General features: G+C 39.4%; 2 protein-coding genes across 3 annotated transcripts in view; one reads left to right on the top strand and one right to left on the bottom strand.

Annotated features, from left to right (window-relative positions):
* The window catches only part of LOC140952197 (uncharacterized), a 7,564-nt gene extending 3,887 nt beyond the window's left edge, over positions 1 to 3,677 (bottom strand). Inside the window, exons 1-3 of one of the 2 annotated variants that reach the window (XM_073401629.1) lie at positions 3,301 to 3,440; positions 2,930 to 3,080; positions 31 to 181 (exon numbers count right to left, since the gene is read on the bottom strand). In XM_073401629.1, the coding sequence (XP_073257730.1) occupies positions 31 to 181; positions 2,930 to 2,968 (190 nt within the window). In that variant the 5' untranslated portion in view covers positions 2,969 to 3,080; positions 3,301 to 3,440. Of the gene's footprint in view, positions 1 to 30; positions 182 to 2,929; positions 3,081 to 3,300 lie in introns of both variants that reach the window. The other variant, XM_073401621.1, reaches the window with a different exon arrangement.
* LOC140930486 (uncharacterized) lies at positions 3,648 to 7,242 on the top strand. Its single transcript, XM_073380201.1, has 3 exons — positions 3,648 to 3,651; positions 4,310 to 4,588; positions 5,518 to 7,242. The coding sequence occupies exons 1-3, from the start codon at positions 3,648 to 3,650 to the stop codon at positions 6,213 to 6,215; spliced, it is 981 nt and encodes a 326-aa protein (XP_073236302.1). The 3' UTR covers positions 6,216 to 7,242.
* Positions 7,243 to 17,254: the final 10,012 nt, after the last annotated feature.

Genomic DNA, 17,254 nt, shown 5'->3' with positions numbered 1-17,254 from the left:
AGATTTCGAGTTATTATTACTTTAGTTCACCTTTTCGAAAAAATTCAGCACAAAAAAGGTTGTATGGATTTGGGCCCCTCTGCAAGGGCGGCAGTTTGATCTTCTTCGCTGGTTGCTGGTCAGTAGAATCAGTGTGCTGTCTCTGACATCTGCGCTTGTTCCTTTCATTGCCAATCCATTTCTGCAAGTATAACATTTGTCCTTTACAAAAAAGTTTCAACCGAGATAAAATTATTGGCAGAAGAGCAAGAAAATGCTAATTAAAAAAGGCTTTGTATGTCATTAACGTGTATTCTGAGAGCTATTGATTTTATTATATGTCTCAGATAGTACACACGCTGTGATTGGTCAATTTTGTGGGCCGTACTGACCCGCTAAACTTGTCCGATACAGTGCAAAGTCTCCAGAGATATAACAAATATCTTACTAACCTCGTTTTTCTCGGTCCGTATTGCAAGTTACGGATCCTCGTTTCCCCCTCCATTTATGGCCCAAGCGCGAGTAACTTACAGTATGGACCTCAAACTCGGTTAGTAAAAGGTATAGCGTCATAGAGCATAGAAATGCTTCTCAACAAGAAAGTTCCGACAAATAAAAAAAAATCCCCGAATCGTTTAGCTTCTTTATTTCACCCTTTTGCAGTACTTTTTTCTTCACATGAAAGATCAAAGCCAGAGCTTTGTTTTAAACAAAAAATTCAGAACTGAATGAGCAAGGGTGAGACTAATCTGTGGAGCTGCAGACCGCGGAACCAGCGGAACTTACGGAACCTACAGAAAAGACTACTTTTTCTGCAGTAATTCGACTCAACTTCGGCCGATTTGAATAATCAGTAGAAGCAGACCCTTTTGGGTGCTTTTAGACTCGAAAGAACGCCGTAGACAGGCAACCAGTCACAGGCCGTTTCATCTATCCCATTAACGTATATACGGACCAATCTGCGATTGAGGCATACAAAATACGGAATGGCGCCACAACGAGATGCAATTCCCAGGAGCGTCCTGTTCCTTCCTGAGCGGAAGTGGTGGCAAAATGGTGTCTAGACTTCACCGAGAGTTAGAACAGTCGCACACATTATTTCCTGTATAAACAATAAGCTAATAACAGAAAAAAAATTAAGGCCTATTTAAATGGCATATCTCACTAAATAAAATTCAAAAGGAGCAATCATAGGAGATGCATCAATGCCAAACTGGAATTGAGTGAGAAAATTGTCCCCATCCCTTCCTGAGAATTGAAAAGTGGTTGGAGATCATCCAGCCCTGTCGTTGGGAACGATTTTTGCACTTCCAATCTTGTATCCAGAGTCGACGGTGCTCTTTGGTCAGTGGATGTTTGGGCGACGGGTGGGGTTATCGCTTGGTCCAATCAGGAGCCCATAACCTAAATTAGTAGTTTCATTTTTACCACTTAAAGCATTGTTTATATCCAAAAGCTCTGTATGACAGTTCTAAGTTTTGGAGAGGTCAGGGAACGATTTTTCACTCACTTTTGGTCTTTGGAGGGTCTTGGGACGCTTTTTTGATCAACTAACGGTTGATTGTGACACTTGCGTGACATATCCGGTTTCTCGGCGTGATCCCTAGCTTGATGTGTGAAGTCGGTATATATCATGTATGTAGCAATCGCTCATCATTGGTCTACTTGAACATGAACGAGTGTAACGAGTTCGACATCATGCATGTATCAATGTAAATCACGCGGGGGGTTGTGGGGTTGTGTAAGGGGCTTTGATTTGACAACTCTTAAAATTTTTGGAATTAAATTTCCCAGTGTGGGAAACTAATGTCAATCAAAAGCGTCAAATAAGCCCCACCATGGGGCAACAATTCTAAAGAGACAATAATGTAATACTATATAAAACAAACACAAAAAAAACATTTGAAAAGTATGTTCTTGCTACTAAGTTAAACTGAAAATACGACTGCTCATTGTTGTTTGTGCAGTTACAAAAAAGTCGATAAAATTTGAATCACTTTACATTCAGTGTGCTGTTTGTAACTACCATCGAGAACACAACTTTAAATGAACAAGACTTTTCTCAGTTTAAAAGAGACAGTTTGCTTGCGCTGACCAGAACTTTAAAGATAAATCAGTATCAGTCAAACTCAAATGTCCCGACCACTGGGTCGCTTCGCACGATCAAAAGCCAGACAGGGGGGATAGTCTCACGCATCAAATGCCCGCCTCTTGCCCGCACTCCACCCCACCCCCCGCCCCCCAACATGCAGGATTTGCATTAAAATGTACATTAAGAGGATGTTTAGCTTTTCTGTAGGGTTGTCGGAACAACAACAAGGAGCTTTAATTCTGATGAACGTAGTAGTTCTCACACGACTGTAAAACTCTAAACTTGTACTTTAACACGGCCCTGCCCAGCTGCCAAGTGAACTATTAACTTTTCAGTACTGAAGTCAACACACAGGACCTCTGTCATGCTTGAATGAACAGTAACTCACTTCTTCAGCCTGTGAACAACTAGTCATTCCAAACCTCTAGCTCGGAGGCTAATGTACTTCTTACATGAAATTCTAGAACCTTCTAAATAGCTTGATATTAGTAGCATTACAACATTCTTCTATTTACAAAGACTGACAAAAACTGCTAAATCACTCAAAGGAAATATAAACACAAACACTAATTAAATATTCAGGAATCTTCCAGACGTACATGCAAGTTCTAGTCGGTCACGCAATGCATGAAAGCAATTTTCAATGCATAACAACCAGATGGAGGCATCGGCCTATCTACGGTGCTCTTTCGAGTCCAAAAGCACCTAAAAGGGTCTGCTTCTACTGATTATTCAAATCGACTGAAGTTGAGACGAGTTAGTGCAAAAGACGCAGTCATTTCTCTAGTTTCCGCTGGTTTCTGCAGTTCCACAGTTTAGTCTCACCCCAAAGCTTAATGCAGTCATAAAAAAGCATACCACGCGATCCTCAAAGTATGGTGAGAATACCATGTCCATTCTTAGAAGAACCTTAGTAGAAGTATGGGCGACAACAAAATTGGTGGACGGGTGGGCCGCGAGGAGAGAGTGATGTCTATCACTCACGATCAAGCAAAACAACTGAAAGTGCCTATAAAACAATGAGCCTGGATGACATGTTGTACCATGGAGTTTTTACCAACATAACACACTAAAAAAGACCACAGCAGAGCACAATTGAATGTCGAGAAAGCTGCCATACGAATAAACAGCAAAAAGTGAAATGTCTGTAATTCCCGTCGATAGTTTAAAGGGGCCTCCGAGAAACAGAAATTTCGATTGCCTTATCATGAAAGAGATGACAAACCTACCCCAACTTGATTCTTCGAAAGATCGGCTTCTTCAGCTGCTCGGGCTATCTGTTCTTGGTGCTGCTGGCCAGTACCGATCATTCCATTTTCAAAATATCGCTTAAGTATATTTCTTTGAACGTCCGTTAAGAGGGTATATCTTTGTGCACGCGGTTTTACGACTTTGCTTGCCATGATAACGTCGGTCCACAGTGCAACACTTCATTCCGCCATGATGATTTTCTTTCGCCTCATTCTAATCTAAACGATGATTGGTCAGAATCAGGATAATAGGAGCCTTTGTCATGTTAGCTGGCACGGATGATCATCTTACCTGGCTATCACCCGTAATTCTAAATTTAGAAAATATGGGTTTGACCCATTTAGAATCCGAGATACGGGTGATTGATTCCTATCGATTGTTATCGATTTTGTTGATCGATAATAATCGATAAATTATTTTTTCTGTGGCTTCAATTTCTATCGATTTCCGTTATCAATCGCTATTAATCGGCGCTTAAATCGATTAACATCGATGATATCAATTGATTTCTGATAGCGATTTTTATGGATTAACTACGTCTGGAGTTTTTAATAACATGAATTATTATTTTTTTTTTTTAGTTTACCGCTTTTAAAGTATTCAAGTTTAAACATTTCAGGTGTTATTATATATCCTCTGTAACCTGAATCAACTAGTAACTCTGTTGATACGCGATCACCGACGCTAGGCTTTAGCCCTCACCGTGTTTAGGGGCGGACCATAAGAAACGTTTTCTAAGCTAATGGTGTAATATATGTGATAACTAATTTATCTTGTTGTGAATTTTTTCAATGCTTCTAGAAGATTCAAAACTTATCGTTCGAACCAAAATCTCAACATTCTCTCACTACAATCACCCGCGTGCTAATCTCCAAAAACCATACGATACTTATTCACCTTTGACTGAAAGTCTCCAAAAATAAATAAACACTAATCAACGCCACACTTAGATTGCATAACATCAATAATTCTCTACAATCCTTTCAGAGCAAACAACCGAATGCGTGAAGCAAACAGAGCAACAGATTGGAAAGCATCCATTTTCAGAACCTTGGGAAGATAGTGATTTGGTGCTCGCGGTGGAAGATGAGAGATTTCATGTCCATCGACAGATACTGAGTTTGCACTCACCAGTGTTCAAAGCAATGCTCAGCTCAAAGTTTAAAGAAGGAACAGCCACAGAAATTTCATTACCAGGAAAGAAGGCAAATGAGGTTCTGGATTTTCTGAAGGTGCTCTACTTAAAAGAAACAGAGGGCATTACTTGTAAGTAAGAAGTACAGTATATAGTGGCATTGAAAATACATGAGCTGATTAAGTAATGTATGCATATATGCCAACACTCCCAGCTTATGTCAGAGTCTTCCGGATACGGCTCGAATATCCTGGTCTCCTGTACTATTCACCAAATCTCCTAGATAAAATCAACTTATGAGCTCTTCTTGCTTCAGTTTGGAACTTAGCCCATTTTCCCAAAGTTCAAAATAATATGTTTTCGATCCAATATAGTATTGTTCCTGCAGTATTTTGGCCTGTATTTCATCTCTTGCAAGGATTCTTTCATCAATCTGGTCTTGGAAGCAACTTTTCGTGGTCTCTTTTATACCTCATATGTCTAATGTCTAACCTGCGATCATGTCCTCCCTATGTGATAGCGGGAGACGGGGGGGGGGGGGGGGAGGGGGGCTACAAAACAGATAGTCTTTAGATTTAACATCTTGAAAGGTTGACATCTCTGTGTATGTCTCTAATTTTGCTAATGTGTTTTGCGTATATGACAAAAATCACAGCAAAAAGCATCTGAAAGCGCAAGGGCAACTTAACAAAAGCATTGTGCCAGTACGAATGTTTTTACTTTCTCATTGGTTGAGTTGATGTTTGCTGTGTTTTCACCCCCAATTGCCATGCGGGCTGATGACTCTGTGCTAATGCTTATAATACTTGTGCTCATTACCACTCAACCATTTGCTATTAACCAATATCATAGTTCCACACAGTCGGTTGATTAGTTGAACTATACAATAAGAATACCCTCAGTGATAACAAAAGGAAATTTGAAACCACCGCATAAGGAAATCTGTTTGGGAGAAAGGGTAGGGTGGATTAAGAAAACTGTGCGTAACTCTGGAAAATTCCTAGCTGCGCCCGTTTTTATCTCTATCAATCTAACTGTGTTTTTGGTGATTGCTGTTCAGTGGACAAAATGGGTCACCTTCTGAAGCTATCTGATGAGTACGATGCACAGGGTGTGCTTGATCTCTGCATAAAGTGCCTCCAAGATGTGCCAAAGTCTGAGGTGAATGTGGTTAAGATTTTGTACCTGGCAACGGACACATTGACGGCAAGTGAGGATTATAGGCTTGATGATGTTCGTGATGAGTGTGAAATCCTCATCAAAGAAATGGACCTGGCCAACATCACTGCAAAGAGTGATTTTAAGAAATTGAACCGAGACAGCATGGAGAGAGTTTTTGTTAAAAGAACTGATCGTTTAGAAACTTTTGTTAGGGAGATTCACCCTCAGTTGGTTGGGTTAGTGGAATATTGTTTGTACTTAAAATTAGCTTCGTCTTCGTCTGTCATAACTCGTTGCCCTCAACATTTCCTTAGCAATATGCCATACATAGGTCTCCTTCAGCGTATCAGAAGTTGCTTAGTTTGTAGAGAAATGACAAAACAGTTAGTTACCTCATCTGTTTCAAATGATCAGCAGCCGGCCAAAACTTCTGGCGGACGCTTTGGCTCAACAACGACTTTCGGGAGTTCAAGTGGCATTTGTACAAGAGCTGTTAAGAAACACGTTTATGGGGGAAATTGCCACTTTGACGAGAAATTGGTATCACTTCTACAAGATATAAACAAGGTAGTAAGCAGCCCTGGTTTTTTTCTTTGAGCCCCCAATTTCCTCTTTTGGTGGTTCATCAGCAGTGCCTGTGGGCTATTCTCTGACTCTACAATTGTCACGAAAACTGAAGAAGAAGGACGACAAATCTTAGGGCCAGTTTTTAAAAAATATATCAGTGGACAATCAATCTGATAACGAAACATTCAGTGGGCCTCGATACAGTTCTGTTATAACTGAGTGGGGGATTTTTGTTACACAATATTAATGTTTTCTAGTCGTCTTTGCTGGATACCTTGGAACTGCTAACAGTTTTAGTATATTATAAGCGATGTTTAGCGGATATTACGATTGGTATCCTTCTGCTGAAATCAGAGGGAACAGAACTATCGCCGTCTAAAATAGAAATAGCTGTGCTTTTGAGATTTTTACCCAAGAGCTGGGAGTCTGAATGACGTCGCTTGATCATAAAGGACTAATAAGGTCTTAAGTAGTGTAATTGTAGTTATTAAGTTAAATTTTGGAATTAATTACTCCTTCATGTGGTTGAATGCCTTATAAAGGCTGGTTTTCACTAGCAACGGAGTCGGCGTTGGAGTCGAAACCAGAAGCGAAGGACTTAACAATTTCAATTAGTGAAAACAGCCTTCTGGTTCCGCGTACGACTCTGTCGCGTACGACCCGTTGAAAACTAGGTTATCGGAGTCGCAAGCAGAAGTGGAAGAACTAAACCAATCACAAAGCCGATTGGGACTCCTTTGTGATTGGTTTATTTTTCCGCTTCTCCTTCCGACTCCGACAATCTGGTTATCACTTGATCGTATTAAAAGCGGAATCGGAAGAAGATGGAAGCGTTCTGATTCTTCTGACTCCGATTCCGTCGCGCTTATGACTCTGCTTACGACTCAGTTTTTTGATTTTCACTAAGTCATAAGCGCTCTTACGACTCCGCTTACGATTCCGACTCCGACTCCGTCGTTAGTGAAAACCAGTCGTGAGTGATTTTGTTAAAAATAGTCATGGTGAGTCTTGGGAATGATCTTGTGAAAAATCACGAGTCCCTGTCCGTAACCAATGAGTCCTAACTTGCAAATGCTTGGACCTTTATGTAACCAGACAGTTAATCTAGACAGACACCGAAACGCTTTATTGCAGTTTACTGAAATTAAAATGTAGTCCTATATTTTTAATTTAAAGCACAAGAAAGTCTAAAATAAATATGCATCTTTAAACAACAGTCAATGGAATCACACGAACTGAACATTCTACCAAAAAATCTTCAAATCAATCTATCGTTCTTTGCGTCTTACGGGACGCATTTCATGAATTGTTTTTCGCCTTTGGGGATTTCTATACATCAGGGACGGAGGACGCAGAGATAACAAGATCACTGCATCCTTAAACGGATTCTATTGTACTTGGTAACAACCTTGCCTGACCGAAAGGAAACTAGTTTCATACAACGTTTGCATATGGGAGCGTGGTAGATGAAGATTTGTATAATTGGGCCGTTATTACCCATAAGTGCCATGCTCCGGGCGAGCTTGACGTTCATATGACAGAGACGGGAATGCTGGTAGTCTCTCTTAGGGGTGTAAACAGCACATTTTGGTCCACGTAATTTAAGGACAGTAGGCTAATATTTTTAGGACCTAAAAAGTTATCGCTAAGAGTACCAAAAAGTATTTTTATTTTTGTATGTATAATCGAAATTCCTGCTTTCCCCGCTAAATGATTTACTTTTACTTTTGATTCACTTTTATTTGAATACGGTAATTTCATAAGTTACATAACTTCTTTACATGAAGGCCGTATAGAAACAGAAGTAAACACTGTACAACTACACTAAAAATATGTACAAATAATAAAATATAGTAAAATGTAGTCAACAGTTTGCCTGCCTACTAGCCAGTTTTCTTTTAAAGATAGCTTTAGATTCGGACGCTTTTATGTCATTTGGTAAAGAATTCCACAGCATTCCTCCTCTGTATGAGAAAGACCCCTTATAATATTCTGTTTTTGGAACGTGGTCCAGAACAACATTATATTCCGCATTTCTTAGCATAGACTTATAAGGGTTGTTCTCACAGACATTCGAGAAAAGATCGCTTAAGTAACTAGGTATATTTCCATTCACTGTATCATACATTAATAGACTTAAGTGCCTTTGACGCCTCGAGGCAAGCTCTTCCCAGTTTAGTTGTTTTCGTATTTGTGCTGAACGAACGTCATAACCTTGAAAGGTTATTATGCGTGCAGCACGATTTTGTAATTTCTGGATCCTAGTGGCAAGTCCCTGGTCTAAATTGTCCCAAACAACGTCGCAGTAGTCGAACACAGGCTGGATAAGAGATTTGTAAATAGTATTTAGAACATCTAATGGTACATAATCACGTGCCTGTTTTAGACCACTGATGGATCGATTGACTTTTGAACAAAGTTTGTCAACATGCTCGTTCCATTTAAGATTTTCATCTAAGTGAATTCCTAAATATTTTGTTGTTTGGACTCGTTTAACATGATTGTTGCCAATCTTAATTGGAAAGTCTCTTCCTAAGTTAGATAATTTGAAGGTAGTTGTTAAGAACATATACTCCGTTTTAGTGACATTCAAGCTTAACTTATTTGCAAGAAGCCAGTCCCTAACGCGAGTTAGGTCATTATTTACCTTGGCATATAGTTCAGCAGTGGATACAGAGGACGCATATATCGTGGTATCATCGGCATACATGTGTGCTTTGGTATGGAGAAGACATCCAGGGAGATCATTGATATAAATTAAAAACAACAAAGGGCCTAAAATTGAACCCTGTGGAACACCACAACTTATCAACTGGGGCTTAGATACACAGCCCTCTACTACACACTACTGTTGCCTATTTGATAGGTACGATGAAAACCAGTCGAGCGTTACACCCTTCAGACCATAGAGCTCAAGCTTTTTTAATAAAATATTATGTGAAACGGTGTCAAAGGCTTTGGCAAGATCGAGAAGCACAATCAAATTGGTCATGCCTTTGTCAATGTTAAGATACCAATTATTTGTTAAATGTAACAGCGCTGTCACTGTAGAGCGAAGGGAACGAAATCCAGACTGGTTTTTTGAATGACGTCTGAGGAACGAGCCGGGGCCAAGCGCCCATCATTGTTTAGGCTTTCTGCAGTGTTATATAAATCTAAAATATGTAAAAAGTATTAAAATGTACAAGATATTAACTCAAATTCATTTAAATTACGTAATCTTTTTAAATTTGTAATTTAAATGAATTTGAGTTAATATCTTGTACATTTTAATACTTTTTACATATGTTAGTTTTTTAATGTCTTTGTGAATTGTGTTTATTATTTATTTATATTTATTTTTTAAATTTTATGAGATCCTTTTTGAAAACCATTTGTTATATGAAAAAGTCATCTCAATAAAGATTACTATTTTATTATATACATACTGAGAAATACTCACCAAAAAGCTATGTCGTAAATTTTCGTACGCAAATTAGTTATAGCCAATCAGAGGAGCGAACGATGGTTTTCACACGTGAAAAAAACGATACGTCCAATCAGAATCGCGAACGATGTTTTTTCACGTGTGAGAAAAATGATACGTCCAATCAGAAGCCACAGAGGTGCGGGAGTTTCGCGCCAAAATTCCCGCCTTTTATTGCAGCTTGCAGCGCCGCTTCGCACACATTTATCAACGAGAAAAGTTTTACTCAAGGAGTTTTTCTCGCTAAAAAAGTGAAAAACATTTCGGAAATGGAGTGGAATAGTTTCGTTTGTTTCACTGTCGATAAAAAAATACGGTAGAGAGCCGGTGAAACAACAGCGGAAAGGGATAAACAGAACGAGACGTAAGCTTTTGTTGTGCTTTTTGTCGGAGCTACTTTGCCTTTCATTTAAGCTTAAGCTTATATTGAAACCGGCCATTTTACTTAAATTCACTCATTTTCAATTGTGCATTGAGAACAAGCAGTTAAGATTACTTATAGTTCTTGGATTAAACCTCATATCCTCACCGTCATTTATGTTTTTAACAAACGTTTTTACTAAAAAGCTGATACTTCGTTTTCGTTGTCATTTTGCGGTAAGTGTGTAGCGGCAAATTTTAGCATTTTTGAAAGATTTAAAATAAAAAGGCCCGCAAAATGATGAATGACTCAGTATGTATATAATAAACACAATACCACATGGAAAGTGCTTTGTACGGTATTTACGCACTCGTTGTTTTTGTATCAGAAATCTTACTCGTTCGCTGCGCTCACTCGTTCGATTTCTGATACGTCAACAACTCGTGCGTAAATACCGTACGCCAGCACTTTCCATGAAGTATTCTCTATATTATTATTATTATTATTATTATTATTATTATTATTATTATTATTATTATTATTATTATTATAACGCTGTTTATGAAGGCCATTTTCCCTTTTAACTCTCCCGCACCGCTTTTCAAAGCTGAACCTTACTTGGCGTAAGGGTCGTTAAGCAATTCTGTTCTCTTTCCAAACATGTCTACTTGTAGACTACCGATACTTGTATTCTGCTATCCATAGGGCTTTTTTTCTTAAGGGAATTTCATAGGCTGACCATGAGAAGATCGATTAGTACAAAACTTACTCTCTGCTAAGACCGGTTTGGCTCTCTCTTGACTCACCTTTCGCCTCCGCCTCGGAACACTCCGGAGAAGTTAATCATTTTTATTGTAACTATGCAACCGCAGCCCAGAAAATTGCTGTGTTAGGTAATAGCAGAGCTCTCTCGCGCGAGCCAGCGGTGTACCATGGGTAAGTAAATCTTCCCATCCCAGAAAATTTGGTAATCACGTGACCGTACACCGATCGACCGCCGTACGTCTGCACCACACGCATACCAATGTAAAATAACTCAATCAACAGGTATGGCAACCCAAATGCAACTCGAGGTTATTTTGGCGGGAAATCGCATGGCCACCCGCGTCTTGTAAAGCAGAGACAACTGAAGACTCAATAAGGGAAACGGTTTAACAGTACCGGGCAATTCTCGATGTAAGGACGCATTTTAAGCCAACTGAAACATTTCACTACATGTATACACATTTCACCTCTTGCCACCCATTAGGGGTCAAGAAAGGCTTTACTAGGGCGAAGCCCTCCCGTTTAATACTCAGAACAAATTCCTCAAAAGAAAACATTCAAAACCGACTAGAAGAATTCCAAAAGCACCTTAGAGAGAGAGAATATCCAGAGAACAGTAATAACTAACTCTCTCTGAAATAAACTATGAAAACAGGAAAGAAGCACTCCAACAAAAACCTTCAAGAGGAAAAACTGACCATTTTGCCCTTTTTCACGCAATATCAACCATCAGTTCCTGGCCTTAAAAACATTCTTATGAAACACTGGCACCTGATAGAGAACCAACCTCTTCTTAGACTGATTTACAAAGAACGTCCAATTATATCATACAAACGAGGAAGGTCTCTGACAGATATACTCGTAAAAGCGAAACTCTGAGAATTAAAGGCTATAAGCACGTGGGTGGAAAGCGTGTGTCAGGCTTGTCAACCCCTTTATGATATTTCAAAAAGAAAGCGAACATTTTTGTGTTGTGTTCACCTACTTCGTAACGTGTCCGTAACGTGGGCTCGTGAAATTAGGAAGTTTTATGTCGTAGTAGTGCATCGACGGCAAAGAAATGTACAAAATATCGTGATGCACGTTTAAAAGTTGTTGTTTGTTAATATAAACATATTATTTTTTGCCGTTCTTCTTGCCGTCGCCGAAATAGTGCTACCATGGTAACGTGACGGTCACACTTCTCCTCTCTATAAGAATGCATGCGATGGCTATACAAGTCTCTCCTTCTGTTTCATTGCGGAAAGACTATTAAATATCAACCCCCGCTAAACTTACAGATGTAGCTTCTAGTGTTCTAGTGATCTTTCTGTAGCTGGGCAGTTGTAAAAATATTTTGGACCCGAAGGAATAGCTTAATGGTCACCCAATGCAAGTTCTTTTAGGCTGGCTCACTCGCAGCGTATCACCCGTAACAGCCTGCATGACGAGGGGCAAAAAAGGGAGGGGGGAGAAAAGTGGCAAAAGGGAAAAAAGAAGAAGAAGTTCCTTTAGCCTGCATAGCGGAAGTGAGAAAAGAGGCAAAAGGGTTTTCCTATCTTCCCACTCCCCCTTTTTCACTTCCTCCCTTGCCCTTTTCGACGCCTGCCACACAGGCTACGGGGTATGGCCATGGAACAAAATAGCGTTTGGGGAGGGAAACGCCGTGAAAGCCAGTTCGGATTGCTCACAGAAAATTATTTGCGGGGAAGAGCGGGATGGGCAGTCAATGAATATTTACATACATATTTAACTACACAAAGCGATGGCAAATAAATTGTATACCACTCATGAATTACGAATAGGTTTTCAGTGTAACGGTTCGTGTAAGGGCCCTTACACCCTTACAGCAGTTTCAGATTATAATGCATGGTATAATGAGATGCTTAACTCTTTTTTTTAATCAACGCAACAATGATCAAAACAAAATGGCGAATGGAACCCCTTTGTAGCGGGAACCCAGGCTTTTTCAAGGCTCTTGGCTGTTGTCATGGCAACAGCATTTTTTTGCATAATAATGTCTTTATGACATTTGTTCCGGCAGGTGGTTTATTAGCCAACATGGGTGGACAGGACAGTTTGCGCCAAAGGCAAAACACCCATAGTGCAATTTATTTGCAAGAGCAAAAAACACGTTTTCTGGCGTTAACCGTTTTTTTTCCGCGCTTGCTTTGCTACGAAAATGCAAATCGCTTACGTTGCCCATAAGGCACCTATTACCTGGCCTACCAAAAACAATTTTCTCTATTTAATAGTGGCTCTTTTAAGCAATTTTGATAGGCTGGAGTTAAAAGGATAGCCTAAAGCCCTTACAGCCCTAACACCCTTACAGCCCTTACAGCCGTTACAACCTTACAGCCCTTACACCCTTACACCCACCCTTACACCCACCCTTACACCCTTACAGCCCTTACACCCTTACACCCTTACAGCCCTTACAGCCGTTACAACTTTACAGCCCTTACACCCTTACAGCCCTAACACCCTTACAGCCCTTACAGCCGTTACAACCTTACAGCCCTAACACCCTTACAGCCCTTACATTCTTACAGCCCTTACACCCTTACAGCCCTTACAGCCTAGCATACCTTACAGCCTAGCAAACCTTATATCCTTTCAGACTGTTGAGATAGGACGGTGGTTGTGAAAGATGTTAACACTGAAAAATTGCGTTGCAATGTTGGAGAATGTTGTAACAATTCGAAATAATGTCGCAGCAATATTGCAATGCTGCGTTGTGCTAAAAATCGTCGTTGCGAATCGGCTCGTGTAACATCACCTTAAGGTCTTAAGTATAGCCCCGTTTCGTGTTTCTATGGCGAGTTTGTGGTTGCTTATAAAAATCGCAATTTTTTGTTAACCTTATTCTTTGGCGGCTCATTTTGTTATTATGGTCAACATCTCTTCTAAGTATGTCGTTATTCATTTCACTCATCCATTGTTGTAATTCTATATCCTTAATTAAACCTTTGCCTTGTTATGCCTACGATTAATGTTGAGTCTAATGTGCTTTTATCCAAACTTCTCCTAGTCGTATATATCAGATCTGTCTTAATGTGCTTCTGATTTTTTTTGCTCCAGAAAGCTTTATTTTCATTCCATTTTATATCATCGTTTCTTATTTGCGATAATTTATTTTCTTTCTTTATCAGAGATAGCCAGAACTTTAAATTCCTACACTGGGCGTCAATTTTCATTAGGAACCTTCTCGTCTCCACCCTGCACACATTATTACAGTATGTATTTACACCCGGTAGCCATTTTAAGAACTTGTTCTGTACTAGTTTCGCGGGATCCTTATCTATTTTTCCGTCGCAGTCAATGCCCCATATTTCGCTTCCATAGAAAAGTTTCGGGGATACAAGTGTGTCAACTTATAACTTTATCATTAATTTACATTTGTAATATAGTTTTCTGTATAGTGGTCTCCCATCTCTTTTCGCAACTTATACAGAGCATTGATTGCAATTTTTTCCGGCTCCTGGCTAGCGAGATTAAAATTTCCGTATTGGCTCAATATTTGTCCGAGGTATTTGTATGATTTGAAGTTTTCTAATTTATTTGCGCCATATGTTAATATGAATAGCTGTTTAAGAATTTGAGTGCTACAGTTATTAAAAATGCGATAACTTTTGTTTTATCCAAGTTGGCATCTAAATCAGCAAAGTCACAGAATGATTCCAGTTTACTCAAAATTTTTTGCCGGACTTTTGCTGATCTAGAAAACATCTCATTGTAGGTCGTCATCCAGGATGTAAGAGCAAGAGAGAAAAGATCATTCTCTCTTGGTAAGAGGTAATTTATAGATTTTTCTCCTTGAGTTATGTCCTCTGAACTCAATGTAGAACTCAGCAGTTTGGGTAGATCACTTAGGTAAAAGCAAGAGAGGATAAAGGAGACAGAGAAGGCATCCCCCATACATACCCTATTCCATTGGTAATTCGTCTCGACTTATTTTTAAGACCACAGATCCCACGGGGGATTAGACAACAGTCAATCACATAGCGCGAATGTGTTCCGCATGGATACCCACGCTCAGAGCCACGCGTCCTTCACGAATTGACGCAGACCAAAATGGCGAAAGACGCGAAGAGCGATATTGCTATTTGTTTTGTCGACGAAAACGACTACAGAGAGATTTCTGCTAAAGCTGTGTCAGCTAAACAGAAATTAAAAAAGAATCGCCCTTCCTCTCTTGTATAGAGCTAACAGTACAGCAGGGAAATCTTTAACACACTGAATATTCTCTCAGGATCATTTATAATTTACAGTTTGAAGACAACAATTTCTGGTTGGATATTTATTCTTTTATGAGTCTTTATTATTCAACAAAAATAACACTTGGCCTCCCTACTTGCTTTATTGCACAAACGACCGGTTTTAATAGACCGGCGAAATTTCTCATTTTATTAATTTAAAGCGCTGAGGTTACGACAACTTCGAGTTAAACTGACTTCACGGGTTGTCAAAGAGTCTAGCGATTCCCTTTTCCCAGGTGAGCGCCGACTCATTTCGCTTCAATATTCAGGAATGCTCTCGATCTCTTTACGCTTTCATATTGCCTTTCGCCCGACATGTTTTGCACGGCGTTTAGTCATGCGAAACCTCCACGAAACCTCCACGCAGCGCGCGAGGTAATTTTACCCCGATTCTAAAAATAACTCGAGACGAATTACCTATGGAATAGTGTGTGTATGGGGGATGCCTTCTCTGTCCCCTTTATCCTCTCTTGATAAAAGTTAAAGATAATGGGTGATAACATGCGACCTTGCTTTACCCCGGAGTGGCAAGAAAAGAATTGTCAATTTTGACTGCCGATTTATCGTTCGAGTATAGAAATCAATACTTCTAAGAAACGCCCTTATACGTTTTTAAACTAAAAGATGCAATCAACTGTGCCATGCATTTGTCAGAAGCCGCCTTGTTCTGCTTTTAAAATTCCTTTTTCGATCATGTAGGGGTACAATCTGTTATTAACGAGTATCCTGATAGTTTTGTAGTTTAGATTGATCATGTTTTTTGTACTGGGTACAGTGAGGCCAAAACTCGATCCAGCGAATAGGGTTTTTGCCAGCATTGAAGATGCCATTGAATATCCCGTGCGAATTTGATGTCAAGTCTCAGAAGCCTGAATAAATTACTAAATACATGGGCTTTAAGTGCAGCTGAAAAATGGATGGTTAGAAGGTACTGGAGTTGTTGGCTTTATTTCTCCCCATACTGGAACCCTGCGACGCTGAAAACTCTTGAGAGTTTTTCTTAGATGTTATATTTTACCTTTTTAAGATAGGTTTCGAAAAGAGAGGGACAAATACAAAGTAAGTGTGATGAATAGAAGCTCTTTAATCTTGCCCCGCATTTAGCATAAAGTTGTTCTTCTTGTATTGCGAACTGTATATTCACTGGTGGGTTTCTCATTACTCAGTTTCTTGGAACTGAAGCTTTGGGCAAGATACTCTTTCAGATTGGAGATAGTCCGTGGGCAGTTTTTCTCTATTTGTGAGTCAGCTTTCACAAATGTGTTAGCTAGCGTTGCATTTTCAGGCTAAATTTGACCAGCTATTTGTGCAGCAAGTTCTACGGTCATGATTGACTTCAAACTTGCAGATATATATAACTGACAAAAGAGCTCTGAAGCTTATTTGCTGAAGTTAAAGAAAAATCTGTCTTAGGGTTTCGAAGTTATTTTCATTTTTTGTAAAAATGCGGTTTTAAACATATATCTCAAAGGCTATACCTACAGGAAAATAGATCACATTTTCTTAAAGTTTAACTATTCTTTATTAAGGAAGCCAGAAATCATAGAAATCGGTTCAGTCGTTACTGCCGAAAAACGCGATTCAAAAACGTAACCAACACGCATATAAACTAAGGTTCAGGCCACCTTAAAAAGTTCTCGAAGTGTGATGCCGACGAGTGTCGCGAGAGGCCCCGGAAACCGCTATTCCTCTTTCATCATGGCTTGATCTTTGAAATTAAATTATTAATGAAAAAATAAACAAATAACTACAGAAACAAATGTATACACCTTGAACGTTGAGACCTAAATAATCTTTTAAAGTTCAGCTAACTCTATCTTTGTTAGCTCTCTTCTCTCACCCCTCTTCGAAAGGCTTGAATCTAGGCGGAGAAGCCGAGCCGGCTCTTCCAACTAGTTTCAAAGTTTTGTCTGTATTCTTGTTATCGGAGTCACTTGAACCGGAAGAAATCTAAGGCAGTGGACATCGCTGTAGCAAACAAAAAAATTATGGATATCGCAAAATTTAACATACTGAGGTGCCAGCCGGCCAAATACAATACATCAGCGTAGTTTCTCTTGTACATTCTCTGGGACATAAGCACAAACCTTACTGCAAAATAACTTCGGAAACTGTAACGATAGAAACTACAGATCTTTTCTCCTTTATAGGCTATAGACTACAAGTTGGAACCGACATCGATTTTTAATCTTATATACCTACCTTATAAATGTATTTATTTATTATTTTCACGCCGTCC

The sequence above is a fragment of the Porites lutea genome, chromosome 1, assembly GCF_958299795.1.
Source record: "Porites lutea chromosome 1, jaPorLute2.1, whole genome shotgun sequence".
In the NCBI taxonomy this organism is placed as follows: domain Eukaryota; kingdom Metazoa; phylum Cnidaria; class Anthozoa; order Scleractinia; family Poritidae; genus Porites; species Porites lutea.
The sequence above is the reverse complement of the archived record's forward strand: the minus strand, read 5'-3'. Positions and strand labels throughout refer to the sequence as shown.